We start from the raw sequence: 21,087 nt of genomic DNA on the forward strand, positions 1-21,087 counted from the left end.
AATTTATGCTTTAAACTTTTTCAATTCTGCTTTAGATCAGACAGTAGGGTAGCCACAAATCGAACAGTAAAGATTGAATTGCTATAAAATTACTAATATTTGATATATCAAAATAGTATTCCTACCATTATGTTCCTTATGTTTTCTAGTACCCAGGCATGTGCCAATATGAATATCGTAGCGCATTTTTTTCCCCTATTGTGTCTGCAAATTATGAACAATGAATTTCATTTATCTTCAGAACTAAATGGCCTATTGGAAAAATAATTATATTTGAAATCAGCACAAAAGTCTTGACAAGAATGGAAAGTTTCATGAACATTGATGGAAAACATCATGAACATTATTTGAATTAGTGTCCCCCCTAAAGAAGCAAAAGTTTCATTCTTGCCTGGTTGGACCCCTGTATCATCCTTGATCAATTTAATATTCAAGCATTTGCCGTAATCACCATAAACATGTCCTGAAATGTTTTTTCTCGTTTTCTCAAAACGACATTTTTGATGGTAGTGTAGTTTTGGAGTGACGATATCTCTGGTTCTACTCATCTTATTGCAATAATTCTTTTTTCATCAGAAAGGTGGACAAATTGGGAGTGAAGTAGGCCTAAAATATGAACAAATATCATTACAGAAATTTTGAAAAAGTAATAATTTCTCCAGGGTTTCACTAATGCCTTCTGCTTACAAAAGTTTGACATGCTGTAACTTCGGCATAAATCAGTTTATAATATTCATTCTTGTAGCACTGCAACCTCTGATCATTCAACATCATTTTGATGTGCCAGTCTCCTTCATTAACAGCCAGCATTGTAGAGAGAACTTGCCTCCCAATTAGTCCATACAAAAAAATATGAATTGCTTATATTTTGAAAAGTACTTGTTGCATGGGAAAACCAATTGAATATTTGAAATCAGCATGTCAAAATACATAAGTGATGGAAGTTTTATCAAATTGTGGCCACAAATAAAAAAATGAAAATTTAAGTGGGGTGTCCCCCCTTAATGGGGTACATGATTCGTTTGCATCAAAAGGAGACTTCAACTCCCAGCTCACCCCTGCTCTGCATGGCCACAGCAAAGTGACAGAGAGCAAGTGCGCGCAGGTGGTGATGGACAAAAACATAGGCGGGGAACACGCAGCGTCTGGCTCGGCTAGCGAACTGCCACAGCAAACTGCCAATGATCTGTCTCCTTGTTTTTTCCCTGACATTTCGAAGTTGAGATCTCAAAATGTACAAAGTTCAGTGCAACAAATTTTTGAGATAAGGGGTGAAAAACACATGGTTTGACACCTCGACTAAAAAAATATTTCAGCTTTACCGATATTTCGAGATATCAGAGTTTGACTGAAAAAGGATTTACTGTAGTTTCCCTTTCTTTTCCCAACTTTTTCTTGTTCTTTTCTGTTCCCGTAGCAATTTTTGCTAGTTTATGTTGCTTAATTTTTTTTGGCATGCCACAACGCTTAACCATGAGGTTTTGCATAGAGACAATCACTATATTACTTTAAAATATACCAGTTCCTTTAGATGACAATAATAATATTTTTTGCCACAAAAATCACATGGAAAGAGTTTAGAGGTCCTGGCTCTTTTTTCTACACACTGGGAAACCACAAAGCAATCATGCAATAAGAAGCACAGCAACCACAGATGAGCAAAGTGGTCGCGCATCAAAACCATCAGTAATAAAAAAATGTGCCAATGTGCTTTGAGAACAACCAGTACCTGCACATAGCCAATGAAAAACAGTTGTTCTGGTGTCCACTCCATCCCTGGAAGCTTTTCCTTGACGTGCATCCCGGATTCAAAAGCCTGCACACACACAGAGTTTGAGGGTGGGTGTTTAGTCTGATTTAGGGTTTCTTACACAGAGGGTTTCATTAAACCACACAACATTTTTTCAATCGCTTCTGGCAGATAGCATAATTCTAGTTATTGAGCTGGATTACTCAAAGAGGTGGACATTACTAGCAAAAGAAATCGAAATGCAAAATAGACTAACAAAAGCTCACTAATGATTTTTTAAAATAATTTCTTTAAGGCACATATTGCAATTTACAAAGTGTAGCCGGTGAGTTCACAACTATCTACTTGAAATGAATTTTAAAGATGACACCAGTTTTGAAATACTAATTTCCAAAGTGTGCGATGAACTAGACTGGCATTCCAGTTACTTTTGTGCTTCAGTACATAAAATGGCTGTTGGTTAAAAAAAGTGGCAGAACCCATCTCATGACGACTGTTAACAGTAATGCATTTAGCATTGAAACATTATAGTGACACAATGTACTGCCACTGTCGAAACTAGTTATGTATGAGGCATGTACTCCAGCAGTATTCCTCTATTGCACTTCCCTTAGAACACTCGTTGCCATCTAGTGCCACCGCAAAGCCTGCACGTGGCCTGTGAAATGCATGGTGCACTGGTGAGTGCAAACGCCGAGAAACACATCATGCAGCAACCGCGCTTGTCTCTCTCACTTTTGCCTGTACACGCTGCACGAGCTATACTCGCAGGCAACTTTTCTTGGCTATGAGGCGAAAGCTACGGGCGCGGAGCTTCTGCACGTGACTGTATTCATACACAATGTAGTCCGGGCGCGCTCGGCACCGGTTTTGATTTCACCAACCTCGCACAACCTCTTTACTTTAGTGAAGGCAGGTACAATTAACTCGGCATGAATCAATGTTCATTCACATTCGATATGTACCAAGTTCTGAACAGCGGGCATCGCAGCATGCATGGGAGCTCCGAAGCAGCCGTATGGCATCGTTTAGGACTTGAACACGCAACTGACGCTGATGTTGGTAGAGCTGGTGCAGCAGTCAGCTCGCTCGCTCACTCGTTTTGTACATACCGAAGTTTGCAATTTCCAAATGGGTTCGCTTGGTTTTCGCGCAGATGCTGCAAACACTCTATTTGTGTGCTTCAACAGTCTTCTGTTGCCAAAGTTGGTCAACAGCCTCTCAGGGGAGTTGATTGGTGGGACAGCAAGTGATAAACACTCACCAGAAGACAGGGGTGTCATTTTGCATTTGATGAATGTGCAAAACGTGCGACAGTTTTTGATGTGCAAAAACTCGAAAGAGCAAACTAAATATACAATAAAATACAATAAAATACCAATAGCTGACTAGCGAATGTTACGTATCGTTTCAAATTAGGTGCTGTAAAAAACAAGAAGAATATTGTTTTCTATTTCCCACGTAAGAAATTGTGAACAAAACTACGGGAGTACTTGCAGCAGCTGTGAAAGAGGCATGCTTAGTTTCCATAGCCTTCGCTTCATAGCCAAGAAAAGTTGTCCACAAGTATAGTGGCATTGTTGAGAAGCCCATGCATGGCCTCCGAGACGAGAAGCGTGGCTCGCTGGTGCCTGCGAATGCTGAGGATTGTTCCCCTGCTTGCCACACACTCTGTGGCACGTACTCAGCGACCCAAGTCGGTGAGACATTCACTGAAAAGCGGTACATACACAGTGCATTTTTGGCACAGCCTACTCATGGGTTGGCTTTCTGCCCTTGAGTAACCCTTGCGACGTGGGTTTGATTCCGTTCAGCATGGGAAAAATTTAAGGGATCTTTTTCGTCATTGCAGAGGGGCACACTTTTAGTGGCACCTGCCAGCGACCCAAATTGGCGTCCAGGAGGTTCACTGAAGACCAAACGACTGAGGTGGCACAGACCCAATGCTCCAAGTCGGCGCCAAAGAGTTTCTTCAAACAGCAGTACCTGCGCAGTCCCGCATCTGAGTGACCCATGTCGGCGTGAAAGAGCTTTGTTAAAAAAGGCACGTACGTACACATTGCCAGTGACCCAAGTTGGTGCGGTGGTCGCTTTGAAACCCTGTTCCCTCAGCACAGCAGCCCGATGTGCTACTTATTCGATGCATCAAATTGTCAGTGCATTGGGCTGCTGTTCTGAGCAAACAGGGTAGGAAACCAAGCACCGGACCAACTTGGATCACTGGTTACAGCTGAACCTCGCAATAATAAAATCAACGGGGAACGCAGAAAAATGTGCTTTCGTGAGAACTTCGTTGTTGCGAAATGAGACAGCACAGATAGGTAATGTATTGTAGAACGAAACTTTACTGTCAAAATTTTGTTGGCCTACTTTGGCAAGCTTGCTGGAGGATATAGAATCGCATTGCCAACAGTACAAAGTGTGCCACATGCTTCGGTCAGCAGTGGCAGCGCTGCCATGAAGGAGTATTCTTGGTCAACTGATTTCAGAGATACGATCACTTTTGCGAGATTTTGTGTAATTCAGTACCAGGAGCAGAGCAACAACACTCCACGTATGCAGCAGCATTTCTCCGGTGCACACTGTTGCCCCACCCATAGGTGTCGACGAATCCCATGCCGAGCGCAAAAGTGATCCCATCTCGTACACCTGAAGGAAGTCGATCGAGATTACGACCGCATATGTCCAGTGCCGATTCCGCACACAATGTCTGTCAAGCGGCACTAAAAGCAGCGTTCTTGAAACAAGGAATGCGTATTCCCGAACGATCGCTCAATCATGGTCCGATGCATGGAACTCCGTGCTGTGATCACCATCTCAAGTGCCATAAACAATTCCACGTCAGTGGGATGTGGATTTCCTTGTCTTTGCTGCACGTGTTTTGCTATGCACTGCATTAGGTATGCAAAAACTGTCGTCACATGCCAGTAGCAACATGTGTGCCGCTTCAAATGGGCGATCAATGAACAAGATGGGGGCCATGACACATTCCCAGCGTGATTGCTTTCGGTGCTTGGTTGTTTTTTGTAAACAAAAAAGGCGGCACCCATGCAAGTATAAAGTTGTGGTATTTTACGCAATTTTAGCACAAAGCAGTAGCACTTGAGTGCATTTTGGAGCCTGCTAGCCTTGCGCGTGTAGGTAATGTGCAGGGTTACATTCCGGCAATTTCGTTGATGCGGGATTGTAGCACAGCAACATTTCGTTGCCGAGATGTACGAAATGCATTGAATTGTATGGGCGTCCGCCGGGGATATGAAAATATTTCGTTGTCGCGAGCATTTCGTAGTCACGGGATTTCATTATTGCGGGTTTTGACTGTGTGTGGCAGTGTGTACATACGTGCCTTTCTTCAATACACTGACATGGGTCACTGTTGATGGGGCACTGGGCAGGTAGTGCTGTTCGAAGAAACTCTTTGATGCTGACTTGGATCACTGGGTATGTGCTACTTCGTCTGTGCTGGTTTTCAATGAACCTCTTCGACGCCAATTTGGGTCACTCAGTATGTGCCATTAGGTGTGCGCTGCTCTTCTATGAACGTCTCTGACGCCAACTTGGGAATCTTGGTTTGTGCCACCAGGAGTGTGCTACTCTGCAATGACGAAAAGATCCCTTAAATTTCTCCGACACTGAGCAGAATCAAACCCACGTCACAAGGTTTTGCTAGATGACGACGAGTGTTTTTAGCAAAGCGCGAAAGAGGAGGTCCGCTGCAGCATATGTCTCATACATAACTTGTTTCGATACTGGCAATATTTTGAGGCGCTGTAATGAATCAATGTGAAATGTGTTATTGTCGACAATAGTGAGATGGGTTCTGCCTAATTTCTTTTTTATAAAGTTAATTAGTGACATTTTTGTTAATTAGTACATTTTTGATTTCTCATGCAAGTAATGTCCACTGCTTCGAGTAACCCAGCTCAAGGAGTATACCGCTATCTGCCACAGATGATTCTGGAGAATTCTGTATGGTCTAAAAAACAGAAACAGTATGTAGTTTCACCGTCTATGTAGTTTCTGGTTTTCCAAAGTTCTGAAAAAAATACACTTAGAGCAACTTAAGAAAAAAACAAGCCAAAGAAAGACGCACACAGGAAAGATACAAGAAGACAGGAAAGAGGCAGGCCTGTCTAGTATGTTTCCTGTGTGCGTCTTTCTTTGGCTGGTTTTTTCTTAAATACAATGCACCAACTAGCCTAACAATGTGTTTTACTTAGAGCTTGTTTTGTGTTATACCTGTTTTTATCACTTCTAAAACACAAGCAAGTTTCATTATGATCAGTGTGTTTGTTTTCAAAAAATAAAATTACCATGTTGCATGTGCCAGGACAGACTAACACAAAATCCTTCATCATGTAGAAATGCCATGGAGGCACAGGAAGGCCTACAAACAAGGTAACAGTACTGGTAAAAGTGTGCCATCAGGAATATTGTTTGACAGAGAATATTGTGTTCTCTGCTCACAGCTCACAACATACAGCTCTGCTCCTTTTAGGAGCGTGCAAATTAACTGCATCCACTAAAACAGAAAATGACATCAGCGAGTACCACGTGTGCCATGTTAAAACATCATGACAGCTACCGCGCTGTCTGTCTTCTGCAGCAGCTGCGCTCTTGCCTATAGTGATTTTGAGCAATTATTGCTCTTATTGGACTGGGTAGTCCAGGTTCAAACGGGTAGTGATGCTGAGCGAAACCAAACACACATCACACGTGTTCTTCAAGGACAAAGAAAATGCGTTAGCGGGCTGCACCACAAATGGACTAGGTACGTGCCGTTCTTCAGTGAAGCTCTAGCCAGTGCGGGTCATTGATAGGTGCCCCTACGTGTGTGGCAAGCTAGGGCACGATGATCACATACATTGAGGAAATTGTGGAAGCCAGCAATGCGTTTGTCGCCTTGGATTCTGCCGCATCTACCCCAACGACCATAGTTCTCTCGACATAAATCCAAGTCTCCCCTTGAGCAAACAGCAACAGCTCAGAAGTCTTCTCCGAAAATACAAAGACTGCTTTTCGACGTCATCGAGGATTCAACTAATACCAGTTGCAAAGCATCGCATAATAACTGAAGAGTGCGCTTGACCACTCCGCCAGAGCACTTATGGAGTTTCGACGCGAGAACCTGAAGCTATTAGGCAACAAGTTGACGAAATGCCGCATGACGACATCATCCAGCCATCGAAAAGCCCGTGGGCATCTCCGGTAGTCCTGGTGAAGAAAAAGAACAGAACCTTACGTTTCTGTGTCGATTATCGTCGACCAAACAAGATCACGAAGAAGGATGTATACCCCCTCCCACGGATAGACAATGCATTGGATCGGCTCTGCAACGCTAAATAGTTCTCATCGATGGACCTCAATTCTGGCTAATGGCAAATATAAGTTGATGAGAGAGATCGTGAAAAGACCGCCTTCATTATGCCAGACGGCCTCTATGAGTTCAAGGTTATGCCATTTGAACTGTGCTTGGCATCTTTAATGCTCCAGCGCGTGATGGACACAGCTTTAGCAGGATTGAAGTGGCGGACCTGTCTTGTTTACTTGGATGATGTCATCGTCTTCGTCGGAAATTTCGAAGATCACCTTAGGTGGCTTATGACAGTACTAGAGGCCATCAAGTCATCATGGCTCACTCTGAAACCCGAAAAGAGTTGCTTTGCTTATGATGAGCTTCTGTTTCTAGGCCATGTCATCAGCAAATCTGGAGTCCATCCCGACTCGCAGAAGGAAGCTTCCATTGTAAGGTTCCCACAGCCCATCGAAAAGGAGGCAGTGCATAATAGATTCCTTGGCATGTGTGCCTACTACTGGCACTTTGTCAAGGACTTTTCATGTATTGCTGAACCGCTAACACATCTAACCAAATGTGATGTCGAGTTCAAGTGGGAAACACTGCAGGCCGACACATTTCAAGAACTCAAATGACACATGCAGGCGCTGCCGGTACTTGCGCACTTCGATGAGGACACCGATACCGAAATCCACACTGACGCTAGTAGCCTAGGCTTCGGTGCCGTCCTTGTCCAGAGGAAAGACGGACTTGAACGGGTGATAGCTTACGCTAGCCGGTCACTGTCAAAAGCGGAAGGCAATTATTCTACGACTGAAAAGAAATGTCTTGCCATCATTTGGGCTACAGCAAAATTCCGCTCTTACCTATATGGCAGGCCATTCAAAGTTGTCAGCGACCGTCATGCGTTGTGTTGGCTAGCAAATTTAAAGGACCCTTCATGACGCCTGGTGTGGTGGAGCCTCAGACTGCAAGAAAACGACATCACTGTAATCTACAAGTCCAGACGAAAACACTCTGATGCCGATTGCACATCCCGCACTCCCATTGACCCGCCACTGCAAGATGAAGATGATGACGCCTGCCTTGGAATAATAAAAGCGGAAGACTTTGCTGAACAGAAATGAGATGACCAGGAGCTAAAAAGCCACATCGAGTATTTGGAAGGCCACAAAAACGTTGTCCCTAGGACATATAAGCGAGGATTGTCTTCGTTCTCGCTTCAAAACAACCTACTAGCAACGAAGAACTTCTCACTAGTCCGTGCCAACTACCTTCTTGTTGTTCCCTCAGCGCTGCATCCAGAAGTACTGCGCACCCTACATGACGATCCGACCGCTGGGTAGCTCGGATTCTCCCGGACGCTACTGAGGATACAGGAAAAGTATTACTGGCCGTGCCTGACTGCCGATGTTGCCCGTTACGTCAAGACATGCCAAGACTATCAGCGACACAGGACACCACCGACAAGGCCACCAGGATTACTACAACTGATCGAGCCTCCTTGCCGACAATTTCAGCAAATCGGGATGAAATTGTTGGGACCCCTTCCAATGTCAACATCCGGAAATAAGTGGATTGTCGTGGCGACAGACTACCTAACCCGCTCTTCTGAAACGAAACCTCTGCTGAAAGGTATTGACACTTGTACTTGTATATATTTTCCGGATGACCGCTTTTCACCGTATAAAAATATTACCGCTCAGCGTGGGACGTGCCCGCATTTATCGGAATTTTTTTTAATGTTATCGATGGTTCTTGCTGCCTGCCGTATGTTGTACCAAAGCTTGTGTAATCTGACTGCATGTGCGATGACTCGAATTGTATAGAACTTTCTGGAAGACACGCGGACACCAGCGATTACTCTGACACATTCAATGGTTCACGTATAAAAGCCAATGTGCTTGACTGGGAGATCAGATTTCGACGATTGATGACTGTGTTCACTGCTATCGTTGTGCTTTAAGTGTAGCGTGTTTTTGCGGGCACAGGTTTGCCCAATAAAGGTTAGTTTCATCATTCACAGTATTGCTACTGTATTCTTTGCTGCCACTACTATGTGACAATAGTCCAGCATTTCCAGCATGCTAGGCAGTGGCTGGCGTACGTCATGCTGATGACATATGTCGCATGACATGCGCCGCAAAACTTAAAAAAAAAAAAATATGTTCAGTGCGTTAAATCTGGCCTGCAGCAGTGTGGCAATCAGTTGTTGCTGCAGCGCAAGTGCAGAAAAGCATGGACAGCCAGTGCTTTGTTGTTTGTCAAAGGCAAAAACTCAGCACTTCATTGAACCCCAACTGTAGGCCCACATGCTGTTGCTCAGCCAAGCTAGCGTGGAATGCACTCAGCTCCGTTGTGAGATAGAACCTGTTCTATGCCTGTGCCAGCCACGCTAGACTGTGGAGCATCTAATTTTCGCCAGCACAGTGTAACTGCACTGCACGTGGGCCACATCTGCGCATTTAGTTTGATCACCCCAGTGTGCTCTTCATCTCCGAGTGGAGATGGAGACTGAGGCTCTGCTCGTTAAACGTAGACAACCACATGCACACAACCTGCTTGACTCGAAGAAGGATGCTTCGCATTAAAAGGACATAGTGGACACGTAACAGCGTGGACACAGCACACGAAGCACCTAGCAGAGGATATTCATCCTGTGATTAGCAGAACTGTGGGACCTGTTCGCTAATACACCGGTCTGGTATAAGCAAGGGAATCAGATGACACGGGCGCTGGCTCTCAAAAGTCTAAAGTCATACAGTCAAACCTGGATATACTGAACCCACATATAACGAATTATTGTATATACTGAACAGCAGTAAAATCCCATTGAAAATTTTGTTATAATGTTTTTACTTTATATATCGAATCACCTATACATTGAACTTTTTTGTGACACCCTTAAGTTCGATATATCTGGATTCATTTGTACGTCACACCCGGCAAGTGGAAATGGCAGCGTTTTTTTTTGTTTTGGTATGAAAACATCAACGTTCGTGAGCATTATGTGACGCACATACTCTCGTATCAAGCATAAAATTTTCCGCAGGGACTACTGCTTGTCTAAATTATCTGAAACTGGGCTTTTTATGTGGTTGAAAATTCTGTTGTAGTTGGCCTTTAATATGCCCCTGCACCATCAGTGTTGCCAGACTACTGGCTTGCATTGCACCATGCTTGGCTTCCACTTATGCAGTGCATACTGCAGTTGTTGTTTCATGCTTGCCATCATGCGAGTCTTGTTCATTACATGCATTGTTTGTCGTGTGGCACACCTCTGCCAATGCAAAAAAGGATGAAATGAAAGTGCCATACTGGTAGAGTGTGCATGTGTCCAGGCAATTACTCTCCATGATCGTAAAAGGCGCCACTATTATGTGCGTTCCACTGCTGCTGGATGGATCATCAACAGGGCATTGGTTGGTGGCTTAGTTCTCAAAGTGGTTGAATAAATCGTCCAAAGGCACAGTAAAAATTGTTCAAAATCTTGCCAAACCTCGAATAACCAGCTGGTCTAAAAGGATTTCACAAAGTCTAATTCAGGAATAATGTTGCTTGGTACAGAAGGTGTGAGGAGCCTAGCCTGGCACATGAAGTCCTCATGCAAAGGAACTGCTTCAGTGAGGGTGCAGAGCATCTTACCCTGAAGGCAGCTGTGACGCCAGCAAGGTCGGCTAGTGCCTCAGGAGCAACCAGAGGACCATTGACCTGCGAAGAACCACAATGACACACATTGCTGTGCATGATGCAGTAATACTTTAAGTTGATTTGCAGTGCTGCTAAAGTAGTGGCACAAAACTAATTTCATGTAAGTGCCCTGGAAATGGTAGGCTGCCACTCGGGCAGTGTAACAGGATTTAGTGAATGCCTTACACTCACGTTTGAAGGCAAGCTGCCTTTTCATGCTACCTTAGTTGAGGCAGAAAGCTGGTTTGTTTGACTTGCAAATGAGACAATCACAGTGCCAGAAGCGAAAAACTAGGATGAAATGCACAGGATGGGCATTCAAATAGTTTGTAAAAACACAAGCAAACATGTCACTGCGACAATTGTGCTGGAAGCAATGATAAAGAGAAAAAAAACTAACTGAGCAGTCTCTGACTAAGCAGTCTTTACACTATTACCATGTTCATTATTAATGCACAAGGCTTCAACCATGTAGTAGTAGTAGTAGTAGCAGTAAACAACTTTACTGGGGTCCTAAGGAGCTAGGCAGGGGGACTGCTAGGTAGATCCCTACCCAGCCGTTGGCTAGTCCCATGTCAGAACAGAGAGGCCATGCCTCTCTGTTAGTTCACGGGCCTTCTGGACAGTCAGGAGCTGGACGTCTTTTTTCGTGTCTGTGATGGCCTTCATCCAGTCTTCTTCTTGGTTAAAGTCCTGTAACACAAGGCACTGCCAGAGCATGTGACTTAATGAGCAAAATTCAGTGCCGCAATCTGAGCAGAGCGGATCAATGTCCAGGTGAAGCATGTTCAGAAAGCTCCTAGAGGGGTAGGACCCCGTCTGGAGCATGCAGAGTGTGCCAGCTTGTGGCCTGTTGAACTTATGATGGAGGAAGGGAAAACTCTGCCTATTCCCTCTGTAATGAGATGTGATTTTGTGAAAAGTAACTAGAGGATCACTGTGGACGAGCTCTCTCGAACTCACCCGAGACACCACCCCGTCGCGGCATATGAAACCTCGTGCACGGTTGTGGGCTATCTCATAGGGGTTCAGGTGAGCCAGTAATATGTCTGGTCCCATGTGAGCTGGGAACCAGACTATGTGGTGAATAATGTCAGAGGGGGGTTTGCTGTTCAGAATCCTGGCTGCTTCTTTGGCTATCAATCCTGATACGAACGCTCTAACGGCTGCTCGGGAGTCCGTGTACACCGTAGTGCATTTCGTGTCAAGTAATGCGAGAGCTATAGCAGCCTGTTCCACCGCGTCGACCGAGGAGGTTTTCAGCGAGCCTGCCGAGAGGAGTTCTCTCCTGTCATTGACTACTGCTATGAAAAACTTGGCACTGGCGTGTTGCACCACGTCAACAAAGGTCTCTGTTTCGGATATGTTCTCTAAGAAAGCTCTAGCCCTTGCTAACCTTCGACCTTTATTGTGTTGGGGGTGGACATTTCTTGGAAAAAGGTCTACAATAAAGGAATTCCTTGTTTGAATATTAAGTTGCGTGGTATCTCCCTGATTAAAGCTAGGATGGAGGCCTACTGCATCCACCAGTCTTCTGCCTGATTTGGAGTTTGATAATCTAATAATTTGTGCTTATTTTTATGCTTATATTAACTCCGAAGTTATGTTGTGTACTCCCAACGTCATCAGTTTCTCAGTGACAGCCATGATCGGCATGCCAGGCACCCTTTTGACACTTTTGCTCATGAGTGCGTCTAATTTATCTTTTTCTGTTTTGGTCCAATTGAGGGCTGCGACTATGTAAATGACATGGCTCATGAGGAAAGCATGGTGAGCCCTAAAGAGCATATCCTCGCCTATGCTGCCTTTCTTGTTGGACATTCTCATTATTAATCTAAGAATGTTCTCCATTTTCATGGTGAGATAGGCTATAGTCTTAGCATTACAGCCCTTTGAGTCTATTGAAGGCCCTAGGATTGATAGTCTACGCTAGGGATGGTGTGCCCATCTCTGGTATGAATGCTAATAGGCACCTGATCGAGTGGGGTGAGTCCCCTAGCACCTCGTCTAGCCTATCTGTACAGCAGGAGTTCAGATTTTACAGGTGAGAGTGTCAGTCCTGTACCTTCCAAGAAAGACTCTGTACATCTAGGGCCTCCTGTAGAGCTTGTTTGAACGTCACCTCCGATCCTTCGGGACACCAGATTGTAATGTCAGCATATTCTCACGGTGCCATGAGAGGGTGAAGGACGACTATCACCAACAGGACGAAAGAAACGACGTAGTGGGGCGAACCGAATGTTCGGCCATACTGGTTGTACCGGCCATATCTTCTGCAGAATAAACACCGTCCCACTTAACCTTATATCTCTGCCTGTTTCAATGTAATGCATGACCTACATAAGGAATTGCTTCAAGGCTTTCTGACAACTTGCGCATTGCTATATTAAACAGAAGGGGGTGAGATAACTGCCCCTTGGGGAGTACCCCTTCTTCTGAGTGTGAAATATTCCGAGACTGATTGCCTGAACTTTACGGCCACCGTCCTGCTCTTGAGGAAGGATGCAATGAAGGAGACAAGTTTAACTCCTAAGTTCAAGGCCGATATCTCCTTAAGGATATAGTCATGTGTAATAGTATCGAAGGCCTTGGATAGATCCAGTGTGAGGATCCCTTTTACATCTTTGCTTTGAGAGTTGATTATCTGTGTTTTGAGCAGGAGCATGACATCCTGCGTTGCAAGCAAGGGCCTGAAACCAACCATATTATACGGGAATAGTCTGTTCCGCACTATATGTCTCGATATCTAGTTATGCACTGCATGTTTCGCTACTTTGCTAATGCAAGAAGTAAGGGAGATAGGACGGAGGTTCCGAAAGCTGGGTGATTTACCTGGCTTGGGGATTAGGACCACTGCGGCCTTCTTCCAACTCTCTGGCACAATGCCCTCCTCCCATACCCCATTTATCTCCTTCACCAAGGCTTGAATGGCTTTGTCGTTCAAATTTCTCAAGAGACGGTTTGTAACTCCGTCGGAGCCTGGGGCAGACCTTCCGTTTAGATTGTGCAGCACTTCCCTGATCTCAGCTTCCGAGAAGGGGGCGTCCAGCTCTGGGACAGGTGCGCCCTCATACTGAGGGGGGAGGGAGAACCTGGGCTTTGGCCACGTGGAAGGTATTTGTTGGCTAGTTTCTGAAATATGGAGGCTTTTGACGTGCCTTAAATTTTTTTCCTTATTAATTAATTGGTCTATGACTAGTCTCTGATTACATTTGGATTGCCCATCATCTAAGAGATGTTTGAAGAGGTCCATTTGTCTCCTTTGCACATTTTTCCATCTGCTGCTGAGCAGGTGTCCCTCTATTGCTATTTATTAAGTTCGGAGCACTGCTCCTCAATTTGTTTATTGAGCCCCGCGATCTTTTTCCATAGCCTGCAATTGAGTCTTTGTATTTTCCATCTCTCAAGAAGAGCGTTTGGCTTCCAGAAGGTGCGCTAACCTTGCGTCCATCCCTGGGGCATCAAAATCTGTAACTATTTCCTTCATGGCCTTCTCGACATCCTTCTGGATCTGTACAAGCAGTTCACTGAAGGTGTCGTACACTGCCTAATCTTCACCTCTTATTTTCCCAAAGAGGTCCCAGTCTGTGTATTTATAAGTTTTGGGGGGACGTGCTATTATTTCTATCCCGAGTTCTATTATGTAGTGGTCGCTCCCCAAGTTCTTCTTTAAGTTGAACCACTTGGCCACCACATTTCCAGTGAAGCTGAGATCAGGCGCCATGTCTCTGGCAACCAAGTTTCACAGCCTCGCAGGGAAATGTGGGTCCGAGACCAGCATTAGGTTTAGGTCTGTACTCGCTGCAACTAGGTTGGCCCCTTTCTTTGTTCGTGTTACATAACCCCAAGCCGGGCAGGGAGCGTTGAAATCTCCTGCTACGATTAAGGGCTGTGATTTCGTGGTGGTTGCGACCCTATTCAGTAGTGAGCGGAGATTATGCTTATAAGCTGAAGGAGACCTGTAAAAGTTGAGGATGAAAATGCTACGTCGGATATTTCCGTGGGGGATGATTTCAATTAACTGTGCCTCGACACCGGATTTCCAATCAGAGTTACAAATTTTGACTTCGTGCTCCTGAGAAGAAGTGTCTTTCCTGATGAATGTGGCGATACATCTACCATTTTCTCCTCTTTGGCTAACCGAATGATAGCCCAATAAATTTACCTTCTCACTAAGTGTTTCTTCCAAGAGCAGGATGTGCAACATTGACGCTTGTGCTTTGATGAGCTGCAATAGAGCAGCCTTGCACCTTAAAAAGCTGGCGCAATTCCACTGCCAGATAATCATGTTTCCGGTTTGTCCCACCATTTTAGTTTCTATTGAACTAGCATAGCCTGCAGAGAACTCATGTTATCTGGATCCTGCTGTACTTTCTTGGCTTTTGCAATGGTTCCAGTGGTGATGGTCTTGATTTTGCTAGAGTATAATTTTCACTTTAGACTGAAGGATGCCAACTCTGCGTGTTAGATGGGAGATGTTCCTGTCTATATGGTCGATAGTGCTTGATAGTGCTTGATAGTGATTGAATGGCTAAGGCCTCTCTCATCTGCGTGAGCGATTCCTCAACCACCGTCAGAGTATGTTTGGCTCTGGCTTAGGGTCCTGAGCAGCAGACTCGTCGGTTTGCATGGGCTCTCTTTCCATGGTCGTGGAGGGGAGGGGGAATGGCTTTGCGCTTATTTGACCCTTCTGCTTGAACCGTGATGGGTAAGGCTACTTCGCGGGGTTCACGCGAGTTACGGAGAAGAGCTCAAACTCAGATTTCAGCGTTTGTAGTGCCTCTTTAAGCTCTGCATTTTCTTTTTTAAGCATTAAAAGCTCAGATTGCTCTCTTTTATGCTCCGGTGAGGCGCCCTGTTTTACTGTTTTGCTGCTTGGGATGTTCATCCTGGTCTTGTCCACCGAGGACATTGGTTCCTGGATTCGAACCCTGGAGCTTGATTGTCCTCTCAAATTGCAGCGTCTGCTGCTATTGTCATGCTTTCTGGAGTGAGAGCGCAATCTGCTGCCAAGGCGCCCTCTGGAACGGAAGCGGGAGCGCCCTCTCAATGCTGATATGTTGTGGTGGTGGGAGGAGAATGGTTTCTCTCCCACCATTGCTTCTTCGCTGCTAGCTGTGTCGGAGCCACATGGTCCTGCTGCCACCTGCGCGTGCCGTGCGTGCCTGCGGCGCTGCCGTCTTTGGCACACGATGTACGGTACCTGGAAGCACCGTTTACGCTTATGGTCTACCATTTAGAGTGCCCCACCACAGATGGCACACTTGGGATCACACTGATGATCCTCCGATGGTGTGAGCATGCCACATATGCAGCATTTTTTCTGATCTTCGCCCTTAGGGAAAACGTCGGCCCTGTGGCCCAATTTTCCGTACGCATAACAAATATCTACTTGCCTGCGATACAAGGAACAGGGGTAGCGAACATCATCCCACACGACGTTTTGGGGGGACCTTGTGTTCGTCGAAGGAGACGATCACTGTTGGTGCCTTTTTGTCTTTTCGAACCCCCAGAGCACTGGGGTTTCTCCAGCTGACGATCATCTCTGTCAGTTTTGCGTCACTGATATCCAGGTTGATTTCGCGGATCCCTCCTTTACATGTGTTGTTCGACACAGCCACGTAGGCCACCACTTTTATGATGATAATGCCCATACAGATCTGTTGAACTTTGGCGTAGGCGTGCGTGTTCGCCTCGAATGTCGTGACAACCACGAAAATGTTCTGGAACATATTTCGTGCACAATGTGCCGTTGAACACTGGCTCCACTGTTAGGGAAGCCGCCTTGGCGTGTGCACGCTTGAAGATAGTAAGGTCTGTCTTCTTAACATCCAGCCCTCCACGAGGCTGTATAATGGTCTTAAAGTGATCCCCAGAAAAGTTCACGCTTCTGAAAGCTTCGACTCGTCTCAATACATTCTGTGGAGCAGCAGTGCGGGTGCCGCCATTACCGCTTCCTTTCGCTGATGTTGGCGCGTTAGGATCACACCGCTTGGCAAGTTTCTTCTTCTTGCTCACAACTTTGATCCAGCCTGAGCACTCCACTTCCTCCGGATTGATTTCCATGCCTTCTACAATTGAGGTATTGGGGTTGGAGGCCACTTTCTAGCTTGATGACACATTGGGCCTAGGCTCGCTGCCCGCCCGACCGCCCCGTATGGTTTTGCACGTTAGGCGTAGCTGCGTGCCAATGTGGCGTGCGGTGGAAAAAGTATCGGGAAAGTAAAAAAAAAATCCAGCCACCGGCAAGATTTTGGTAGCCACTTGTTCCTTGGAGCAAACTGCATCGATTGATGCATAGTTCTTATGGCTTGAGGCAAAAAATCCGATCCAAAACATTTGTAGAAATGGGAGCCAACGTACTCGTACATGTGCGTTGATAATTGTCTTCTTCCACCTCTCCATGTATTAAAATTTTTTCAAATTTTTGCTTCGCTACCACATGAGTGCAGCTGTTGTGTTCTGAAATATTTACAGTGATTTGCAAGATGGCCAGATTCCGCCAAAGCCTGCATCTGCACATGGTACCTGTCATTGAGGCCCACTCTGGCCATACACACGTAGACATGTATATGTGTATCCTGTCCTGCACATGACAAAGCACACAGCATGGCTTTTCGCAAAGGCAGACTCTTTGGCAGTTTTGCCCAGTTTACTAAATAAAACATGAATGTTAGCTTCATAAAGACGGCAAGTTGGGCCAGTTGGTTGGGATTCATAGTAAGATTCATTACAGCACAACACAAGACATGGACAAAAGAAGGAAGAAGTGCCAGGTCATCGTTTTATTCCTTCTTTTGGCTGTGTCTTGTGTTGCACGGTAACGAACCTTACTATGAATGTATGTTAGCTGAGATGCTAGACTTTCCAGCCACTTAGTTTAGGTGGTGAGCTCAAGCGACTTCTGCATTCAACAACTGTGTGAGCATCCTTTCTGTTGCTTTCCAAAACAACAAATTCAGCTGTTTCAGTCGAAGTTGATGAATGTCCCCTTTTATCATTGCTGCCACTGTTGTTGCTGCTATGTACTGTCTGCTTGTGCTATAGTAAACTAGATGGTAAACCATGCTTGTCCTGTATATTTCATGCTGCATGACCATCCGTGGTGGTGCAAGTATGTACGAGGGTCGTGCTGAAAGTGATGACCAATTACTTTTTTGCACACAAATCACAAAGCACACAAGAATGGTTGCTTGGTGGCATGTGATGTCATCTTTCCTGCATATATGGATGGCCATTTGACATCAACAGGTTACATAATCTAGCCACCAGTACATTAAATGAAATGACAACATACGATACCTTGTTTTGTGAACATGCATGGATAGAATACATGGTGAGAGAGCAAATTTCAGCCACAGAAATTTATAAGAGGCTTCAGCTTGGGTATGGCGATGCATGAATAAGCTAATACAGTGTGTGGAGGTCAGGCATTTTAAAGATAACCAGACGAGCACTGAAGATGAGCCTCGAAGTGGTCACCATCTGACAGCCATGACTGAAGTCAAGAAGGCAGTTGTTGATGCACTCACTGAAGAATACGGGAGTACAACAGTAGAGGATATGGCAAAAATGTTTGAAATAGGGTACAGTGCAGTTTAGGCAGTGACTGTGGCTGGAAAACAGACATGAATTTACGTGTTGAAATACTACACAAGTTCTGTTGCTCATTGCGCAATAAGCTACATGCAAGAAAAATGATCTTGCAGCTTAAACTTCTCGCTTAACAGTGGAGAGAACGATAAGGTGAGAAGGAATGTGCTTTCGCACCTGTTTCAAATTCGAGGCGAACGATGTGAGACACTGCAGGAAATCCATGCAACAGTGCACCTATACAATGCTGGGACGGAGTTCTACTAGAGGGGTATTTTCAATCTTGCTGATTGTTATTGAAAATGTAGCAGAGAAATGTGGGAAAATGAACAAAAGTAGGAAAAGTAAAAGACAATGTTTCACTTTACATAATGCAGCACAATATTGTCAGAAGAGCTATTGTTCATTACTCTCAGTGTGGACCTTTCGATAACTGTGCAGTGACACGGGCAGTGCCCCTTGATTACGAAATTTTGTTGCTAGTGCAGCATAATCGTGAGCGGCATGCTTTTTTCTCGAGCGCAGCAGAAGGTGATGCCAAGCCTCTTTTTGCTACAACATACGCACATTAGTTCGCAAAAAAGTCCGTAAAAAATCACAACATTGCCGGAGCGCGAGAATGTAAACTGATTCTGAAAGAGCAGTGCCTGTACTAACTACTGGATGTCCTTAAGTGGATAAGAAATGGCTCCAACGTGTCAAAATCGGTGATTTAAAGTATTGATCACCGGTGATCGATTTGAATAGGCGTGGTAATGAAAGAGTTAAGGGGTACTGTTAGCAGCCATGCCTACGTGTAACTGCAAACAATCAGTGTGTATACTTGCCTTACACTTTTGTTTGCCAATTACCAACAGGGAGCTGGTTACTTCATATCATATCCAAAGTAAACTTTGGTTGGCAACTTTAAACTGTCACACTATAGTCGGGTGCCACCTAAGGAAGGAGAGGCCTCGCCCAGATGACCAAAACGTGGCAGCCTATTGCCTCTGCGACTGAAGAAATAATCCGTCTGACGCGACTCGGCCCAGACTGAAGCGCGAGCTGCCATGCTCTCCGTTGGCGGGGTCACCGGCCGTCCGCCTCATGACGCCAGTCTAGAGCCTACTGGTGGACGCTGGTGTGCATTCGCCTTTGAGGGCAAATGCCGCTGCCTTCTAAAGTTGTACCCGACTTTAGTCAATTATATTTTAGCCTGTAATACTTATATTTTGTCACAAAAATAACGTAATCAATCAGCAATAACAAACTAAGCATTTCGGCTAAGAGATTTCTCCATTTAACACAACGGCTAAGTGGTTCAGGCACTTGTGAATGTGTAGTACCGATTTAAAAATGCCCACTAACATGCATGCACTCAACATATGCCTAGTGTAGATGCCTCGCAAGAGCACTCCTTGCACGTGTGCATGCCTGAGAAACCCAATGTGTGCAAGGGGGGACTAAGTGCATGCAACAGCAGTGCCCCAACTGCTGTCAGAACTCACCAGTGGCTGTGTCACTCTGTTTGCAAGTGGTGTGGGAGAGAGCAAACACAGGTGGGTTACCCTCCCGTGCGTATGCACTGCCACACACACACACATACACACGGCAGCAGCAGCATCCCACCATGCACCACAGAACGGCTACGAGTAATATGATGGCACTATGCGCAATGGTTTGCTTACAGCTGTGGAGTGGAGACCACACAATGCTGGGAGTTACAAATGGATGGCAGGCTGAGCCATACACTTGGTGCCATTGTTCCTTCATTGCTCTTTCAAGAGGGTCCCATTGCAGTCATTGACTTTGGGACCTTCGTCTGCATACTATTTGTTATTTACTTATTGTTTTTTTGAATAAAGAATAAACTGATACTGAGAAAGCGATACGGAAAACACAGTGCCAACTTGGCATTCGTCTTTCTTTCTCATTAATGTTGACAGTTTGGGTCATAGCAATATTAATTTCCATTTTGCAAGTAGATTTTTCTATTGCAACCATATTTCTGAGTTACTGCGACCAGTTCAAGCTATACCAAGCGCACACACTTAGTACGTGCAGGGGGAAAGCAAGCCAAGTGGTCAAGGCATCTCACTTCCAGTGTAAAGTACCAACAAACTTGTTCATTTCAACCTTCCTTCCCCATTTTCCTCCTCTTGGGCAAATGTCCCAATTACTCTTCTCTCTTTCAATGAGGCATCTTCTCAAAAAATTAATTCTTCACACGTGGTGCTTTTGGTTGCAGACGACAGAGATAGGGACAGAAGGATGCTTGCCTGGATTTTTGGCCGGGTGTGAAATGAATACATTCCTAGTAAGGAATAATTCCACCTGCACAGGCTGTGTTAAGAATGTCAGATGTGAAATCGCTCCCCAATTTTCTGTGGTTGAGCTGACACCAGCTGTGTGCTCATAGCTCATGTAAAAAACTCTGCATGACGTGCAAGCAAAAATAGCAGTTGAATTTACTGGAATCAAAGCAGTGCACACAACTGAGCATATGCCAAAGTTTGCGGGCCCATTGAAGCTGCACACTGTCGGATTAGAAATTTAGAAATTTGATAAACAATAAAAGCGTGGTCTTCAATTCATACCGCGCATGCTGCTGCTTGAAGACAGGCGCTTAGTAGCGTATTCAAAAGCTATCTACCAAATCGACTGATTTCCTTTGGAACAATGAAACAGCTTAAGGGGGAACACAGCCCATAAAAGTGAGATCTTGCACCACTAGTTTGATTTTGATAAAAATTGGAGGATCTTTCCAGGACAACATTAT

The 21,087-nt window shown here is 45.1% G+C and overlaps 1 protein-coding gene and 1 long non-coding RNA gene across 3 annotated transcripts in view; one reads left to right on the forward strand and one right to left on the reverse strand.

Moving 5' to 3' along the window:
• The window catches only part of LOC135897924 (uncharacterized), a 127,458-nt gene that overhangs the window by 62,307 nt on the left and 44,064 nt on the right, over nucleotides 1-21,087 (forward strand). The gene's annotated exons all lie outside the window — the stretch shown is intronic.
• Nucleotides 1-21,087, reverse strand: part of LOC135897922 (endothelin-converting enzyme 2-like) — a 152,413-nt gene that overhangs the window by 11,868 nt on the left and 119,458 nt on the right. For both annotated transcript variants that reach the window (XM_065426609.2, XM_065426611.2), the window contains exons 15-16: nucleotides 10,692-10,757; nucleotides 1,730-1,816 (exon numbers count right to left, since the gene is read on the reverse strand). In XM_065426609.2, the coding sequence (XP_065282681.1) occupies nucleotides 1,730-1,816; nucleotides 10,692-10,757 (153 nt within the window). The remainder of the gene's footprint in view (nucleotides 1-1,729; nucleotides 1,817-10,691; nucleotides 10,758-21,087) is intronic.

Source organism: Dermacentor albipictus, chromosome 2, assembly GCF_038994185.2.
Source record: "Dermacentor albipictus isolate Rhodes 1998 colony chromosome 2, USDA_Dalb.pri_finalv2, whole genome shotgun sequence".
Classification (NCBI taxonomy): domain Eukaryota; kingdom Metazoa; phylum Arthropoda; class Arachnida; order Ixodida; family Ixodidae; genus Dermacentor; species Dermacentor albipictus.